This window comes from Etheostoma spectabile, chromosome 18, assembly GCF_008692095.1.
Source record: "Etheostoma spectabile isolate EspeVRDwgs_2016 chromosome 18, UIUC_Espe_1.0, whole genome shotgun sequence".
NCBI classification, from domain to species: domain Eukaryota; kingdom Metazoa; phylum Chordata; class Actinopteri; order Perciformes; family Percidae; genus Etheostoma; species Etheostoma spectabile.
Window position 1 is genome coordinate 10,845,840 of NC_045750.1, and position 6,828 is coordinate 10,852,667.

Consider the following 6,828-nt stretch of genomic DNA (forward strand, 5'->3'; position numbering starts at 1 on the left):
GTGTCGTGCTGTGCTTTTAGGGCCGTGCTGGGCAATGTCTAGGGTCACACTGTCCTAATACTGTAAGCAGACCTATTTTGAATGAGGATCACTGATGCAAACTGTTGCTAGAAACTAAGTGGTTGAGAAGTCTTTCTTTGTCTTTCATTGCCTTTAGCATTGAAAATGCAGTCCTGTCTTCCCTGTGCCATAAGTGAACATATTAAAACCATGACTTTTTTGAACTTCTCAAAGTATTCAGTAATTCTATTACTAACCTCTGATGACATTACTGTTACAGGCGTGTCTTTGTGATCAGACCTCATTGCAGCAGTCCCTCCAGCAGCTGCAGGCTTTAGGGGAACAGCTGAAGAGCCAAGTGGCTGCCTCCTCCTTGGCAGCCCTACAGTCTGACCACCTGTCACTCACACATCGCCTAGCAACACTGGAGCATGCCCTACACAGGCAGCAGAAAGTACTGCAGGTAGGAAAGAAAGGATTGGTGGGCATGGGCTGAATGATATACACATCACTGTCTTCTATATAAAACCCCAATATGTGAATACAGTAAGCCTTCACTTCTGAATATTCACTGTGTCTGTGTGTTGATTTGTAGTCTGGATCTCAGGCCTGTGAGGGTTTTAGAGAGCAGTTGGACATACTGATCCGTAAGGCTGAGGAAGCTGAGGAAGTGCTGAAGGAGTGTGACCCAGTCGGCTCTCCAGAGCTCACTGTGGTCCAGACACGCATGGAAAAACTGAAGGTATGAAAAACGTTGCTGTCTAGGTTATTGATGTATTATCTGCGTTTTAACATGTGATGCTTTTCACTAAAAAGTCTTCTTAAATTAATCATGTAATAAATGACGACCAAAAGCTAAATTAAATTCATTAGATTTACTTTAATTTGATGGCCAAAGCATGTTCGTTCCTTAGACTGTCCTACTGAAAACATGTAACAATGTCTTTCCAGGTTCACCTGTTGAAGCTGAGCAGTCTCTCTCCAGACCTGGAACGTGTTAACGAGTTGGTGTACAGACTGCCCGTCAGTGACAGAGATGTTAAACGGCTGCAAAGTCTCAATAGAGCGTGGACCACTCACTCTGCTCACCTCACTGAGAGGTTCAGGTGCCTGAAACCTTCAAGTGTCCCTTGTTTAAATAAATACAAGAAATAGCATTCATTTTCTTTTCTATTGTATAACTTTCCTAAACATACTTTAGGAAAGTGTATGTAATTTGTAACTAAAAAAAACTATTAATAACATTAATAGTGACAATGTGTAAAATTCTTAATAGGAAGCGGCACTCATCTTCTTCTGTGTTAATGCTGTTTATGTTCCAAACAACTTTCCTCTGTCCCTCTTTAGTAAACTGCAGGCAGTGTTGCTCCAGCAGCAGAGTTTCCTCCAGAAGTGTGAGGCGTGGATGGACTTCCTGTCTCAGACTGAACAGAAGCTGGCTGCTGAGATCTCAGGAAACTACCAGAGTCTGCTGGAGCAGCAGCGAGACCATGAGGTCAGAGAAGCATTAAAAGTGCATATGTACTAAGACAGTAATTTTTGTATGTACAGTGTTGTTAATAATATATTTATATTTGCTTACAGTTGTTCCAGGCAGAGATGTTCAGCAGGCAACAGATTCTCTACTCCATCATCAATGATGGCCATCATATGTTGGACCAGGGACAAGTGGATGACAGGTAAACACAACACACAATCTACAGTATATAACAATTTTACCTCTCTAATGAAAATGAGGAGGATACATGCTATTCTCGCTCTTGTTCCCTAACAGAGATGACTTCAGTGTAAAGCTGGCCTTGCTAAGCAATCAGTGGCAGGGTGTAGTGAGGCGGGCACAGCAGCGAAGGGGCATAATTGATAGTTTGGTCCGCCAGTGGCAGAACTACCGGGAAATGGCAGAGAAGCTGCTACAGTGGCTTCAAGAAGTGACCCGTGATCCGGATGTACATCAGCAAGGAGAACCAGTCTCCCTGCAGCAGGCCAGAAACCTGTTAGATCAGGTACAGGTAGGTTACAACACTATGGAGGAGCTTTTAAGGTCCTTCACTCAGCACCTTCTTCAAATTTCTTATCTTCTTTGAATTTAGTTTACCTAAATATTTGATTCTTTATTATCTCTATAAGGCACAATTCTGCTAAAGTATATAGTAGGTGCATGAGGTTGGAGAGGGGTTCAGTCACTGACACTCCCACGTTGTCCTAAACTAATTATCTTCTCATAAAGCTTGTTTAAAAAGTTGGAAGAGGCCTCTGAGCTCTTACAAATAATGCACAATTAAATGTTTTCAAAACCACTTCTTCTAGCTCTTCAAACATCCTATTTTAATTTAACACTTAATTGCCGTAAGCAAATCTAAAGCTCCTACTAATAAATAATAAACACACCCTTTTCCAACCTTAGACTCCCGTAGTAAACCTGTACACCCTCTGCCCACTGTCCCTGTCTCTGCTCCTCCAGCTGAGGGAGCGAGTGCTGCAGAGGCAGCATGGAGGCTACATTCTGACAGTGGAGGCTGGCAGGAGTTTGCTGCAGTCAGCTGACGCCAGAGCCGAGTCCACCCTTCAGACAGAGCTGATGGACATTCAGGAGAGGTGGAGGCACGCCCACCACCGCCTGGACCAGCAGAGGCGGGAACTGCATGGCATGCTCAAGGTAAGGCAAAAGCACACCTGTAATAATAGTGAACATTTTTTCATAGTTTCTTTTGATTTGTTCATTTAGTCCTTTCTTATCCAAGCTATAATAAAAACATATGACAACATAACATAAAGGCAGTGTCTTTTTTTAATTTTACCCTCATTATTTCCTCTCATTGTTCTATGCTTAGGTTTCTATACTCATTGGCATGCAGCATTACAAAAGTAGATTTTTGTTACCCTTATACATAGATGGCAGTTTTTAGAGTAAAGACTGTGTTGTATTATAATAAATTCTGTGCTACTGCAGGTATGTGAATCCTCATTTAAGCCCAGTCTGTGTTGAAGGCTAAGCTAGCTGTGTCTCTACAATTCTGCAGTGTGAAGGTGCTGTTAAGGGTGCAGAACCCTTAATGAGTGTCCCTGATTGTACATGCAGGACAATGAAACTACATGAATTATGCAACGCTGCATAAAATGTCCTGATGAGAAGTACAGAGATGGAGCATATTAACTTCTGTCTTCAGATAAATGTCTAAACATCTGCGCACACTTACGCTGACGCATTACAAAATGGCAAAATTGCACAAATATATTAGTGCCAGCACGCACGCACGCACTCACGCACACACGCACGCACGCACACACACACACACACACACACACACACACACACACACACACACACACACACACACACACATATAAGTGTGGACGCTGTCCAGTGAGCTGTAATGATTTGAAGCCTGTGAGGTAGATTTTGCAGGCTGTTACAGTGCCCTATTTTGAATGGGACTGAGTGACGCAGTTTAAAAGATGCATATGGGATTTTTTTTGTCTGAACATGGTTCTCTCCTCTCTTCCTCTTAATCTTATTCTCCCATGATCTTAGTTACTCTCTCTCTCTCTTTTCTCCTTGGTTTGCACTAAGAGTGCCTACTGTAGCTATTCTAGTCCGATCCTGGCGGTTCTTTTACCATGACTCTTGTTTCAGGAATGTCACTTTGCTGCACTATTTCTTACCAAATATTACCCCGTTTTATCCTGAATTGGACCATTATTCAGACTCAAAAAATAGCTGTAATCCGCGCCCTTTGGAGCAGAACCTCTTTATGAAGCTGTGTTAATTCTGTTCTTTGGCTGTTGTTGGATTGTTACTGTATTACTGTTTCTCAAGGGGTTGCGTGCGAGGTTCGGGGTGAGCGAACTGTGTACGGCATGACAATTGGTGTGTTTGTGTGTGTGTGTGTGTGTCTGTTTATTCTGCAGTTCACCTTTACTAATGCTGCAGGAAGAATATTTGTGTGTGTTTATGCTCTAATTCTTACTGTGTGCGTCCTTGTGTGTGTAGAACTGGGAGCGATGTGAGAAAGGCATAAATGCGTCACTGGAGAAGCTAAGGGCCTTCAAAAGGAAGCTGTCCATGCCACTGCCTGATCACCACGAGGAGCTGCACTCAGAGCAAATCAGATGCAAGGTGGGGAGAATCTAATACACACATTAAAAATGCTATTTTATTTCCAGGTTAATTGTTTTGCATCTATGCATCATACATGTAAAAATGCTCACTCGCTTACTCTCTCTATCTCTCTTGGTCTGTCTCTCTTTTACACACACACACACACACACACACACACACACACACACACACACACACACACACACACACAGAGACTTCTCCTCCCTCTATCCCTTAATCTGGCTATGGGGACAAACAGATAAACAGACAGACCAGAAGCAAAAAAACAAAAGAACTTTATCGGTCAGCTGCTGTCTCACTGTTTGACCTTGTTTGTTTGGTTTTCAAATTGTTGGTATAAATGTTGTTTATTCTTCTACATCATTCGAGTCTTTATCTAATTAAAAAAAAATTAAATTGTTATATTTGTAGTCTTGCATATAATTTGTTTTCTGTATTTATTTTTTCAAAACTAGCTTGTCCTGATCAAGACTTTTTAATATGACTCAGGCTGAAATGATTCCACAATGCTGCTGGAATGAACAACCAGGGATCCTCTTATTTTCCTTGTTTGTTCCCACAGCTTCTCACATCTAATTTTTGTGTGTTAAAATTTACATTATGATCATTTTGATTGCAGATTGTTGTTAACCACTGGACACTGTATTCAGTCATGTTTCCTGCATGACATGTCCTCAACTCCTCAGGGAGGAAAGGGCTGTAGCTGCACAAGAGAGGGGGTGGGGAGAGAGAGAAAGAGAGAGAGAGAGAGAGAGAGAGAGGGTGCATGCGCATGAGATAGAGAGCGTCTGCTTGCTGTGGGGGTGTTTTTGTGTATGCGCGTGTTCTTCCTATTGTACGCGTCACATAATGGAGACATTCTCCAGGTCCACAAATGATTACACGGCAGCAAAACCGTCACAGTGACGGAGGAGGAGAAGATGCAAGGTTTGATGTGTCTGTTACCTTATCTTGCCTTTAACCTTGACTGACAATGTTTTATTTCAATATATAAAATAATAATAATACATGTACCATGTTACTGCTTTAATCTTTTTTCAGAAAATCTTAGTCATTGCATTTAGAAGAATGTTTTATGCAACATGTTTTATTGCAATATTCATCAATCGTCACTGTCAGTTTACCGTTTGCTTTTGGTCTATTTCTGAGAGTGCAGCAGCTGCAGTTGAGCTTCAGTAGTTCTGCTCTGTGGATTTCCTGCTCTATTTGACTATGGCTGTTGGTTAGTAGGCTAGTCTAACTGTATCTTTGCATTTAAGGTTAGGGTCACCTCTCTGTGAGTTGTAAATCATCTCTTATCATGTCATCTGGATGCAGGAGTTGGAGAGCAGTGTGGAAGGCTGGACTGATGACCTCACTTCCTTGTTCCTGTTGAGGGACTCCCTGGAGGGTGTGGTCAGTGTAGATGACATCACAGTCCTACAGGAACGCCTCCAACTGCTCCAACGCCAGTGGGGGGAGGTCTGCCACCAGGTAGATTCGCACAGTACTCTTGACCATGGTTCTTTGTTGTGTTTTAAAAGGTTGATGTTGTTATTATTATATATTATTATATATATTATTTCCCAATAAGTACTTAAAGTGCTTTGTCTGTGTAATCTCCACCAACAGTGTTATTGTGACATATGTGTTACTGTGAATAAGCGTTTTGTTTGATTGAAAGAGGTTTAAAAGAATTAACAGAACTGGGCATAGTGTTGTTGCTCCTTCAGTATGTTTTAGTGTTTAGCATTAGGTGCAATTGGACCCCTAATTTTGGTTTGTCTTCCACAATTGTTTTTTTTAAATCTAGAATCTTTCCCATTACTTAACCACCAAATTATCGTTAATTTTTCATATTTTGACTCTTTTCTCATCATCGGTTTCCATGTCTTTTCTCTTGTATCCTTCCTTCCCCCCTCTGTCCTCTCCTTTGTCCCCTCAGCTTTCCCTGCGCAGGCAGCAGGTGAGCGAGAAGTTGAATGAGTGGGCAGTATTCAATGAGAAGAACAAGGAGCTATGTGAGTGGCTCACACAGATGGAGAGCAAGGTATCTCAGAATGGAGACATCAGCATTGAGGAGATGATTGAAAAGCTGCGCAAGGTGATTTAACACACAGACGCACAACAAAAAGAACATACTTGAAAAGCACATATGTAGAAATTAATAAACAGAATACATCTATGCGTGCAGAAGTGCACTCAGTACAACCAGAGTTCAATTGTTTTGACATTTCCAGATCTTGGTCACTGCTAAGCACTGAGTAATTAATTTACTTACATATTTTATTTACTGCCCAAATCATACCTAAAACTTTAATCAGTTTTATCATTTATGTTGCATGGACACACATTCACTGTACACCACACTCAAGCCTTAATATGTTAACCTGCTTGGTGTCTGTCTCCCAGGACTACCAGGAGGAGATCAGTGTAGCTCAAGAGAACAAGCAACAGCTGCAGGTTATGGGTGAGCGCCTGGCCAGGTCCAGCCAAGACAGCAAAGCAGCCGAGATCCAACACAAACTCAGAAAAGTCAGCGAGCGCTGGCAACACCTGCTGGACCTCATTGCTGCCAGGTGGGTCAACAAGACTATTAATGTGCTCATATTATGAAAAGAAATCAGTTTTTCTGCAATTTGGGGTGTTAATTTGTGCCTCTGGTGCTTCCACACGTATACAAAACTATCCATGCTGTTTTGAGTGAGATACAGGTTTCTGAATGTCCT

General features: G+C 41.8%; 1 protein-coding gene across 6 annotated transcripts in view; it reads left to right on the forward strand.

Moving 5' to 3' along the window:
• syne1a (spectrin repeat containing, nuclear envelope 1a) overlaps window positions 1–6,828 on the forward strand; it is a 122,201-nt gene that overhangs the window by 96,395 nt on the left and 18,978 nt on the right. For 5 of the 6 annotated variants that reach the window (XR_004336059.1, XR_004336058.1, XM_032542249.1 and 2 more), the window contains exons 121-131: window positions 281–463; window positions 596–742; window positions 952–1,106; window positions 1,348–1,495; window positions 1,585–1,679; window positions 1,775–2,009; window positions 2,405–2,656; window positions 3,992–4,117; window positions 5,438–5,593; window positions 6,045–6,203; window positions 6,512–6,678. Coding sequence is in view for 4 of the 6 variants with exons in the window: in XM_032542249.1 (XP_032398140.1) it covers window positions 281–463; window positions 596–742; window positions 952–1,106; window positions 1,348–1,495; window positions 1,585–1,679; window positions 1,775–2,009; window positions 2,405–2,656; window positions 3,992–4,117; window positions 5,438–5,593; window positions 6,045–6,203; window positions 6,512–6,678 (1,823 nt within the window). In the remaining 2 variants the exon portion in view is untranslated. The remainder of the gene's footprint in view (window positions 1–280; window positions 464–595; window positions 743–951; window positions 1,107–1,347; window positions 1,496–1,584; window positions 1,680–1,774; window positions 2,010–2,404; window positions 2,657–3,991; window positions 4,118–5,437; window positions 5,594–6,044; window positions 6,204–6,511; window positions 6,679–6,828) is intronic. The other variant, XM_032542248.1, reaches the window with a different exon arrangement.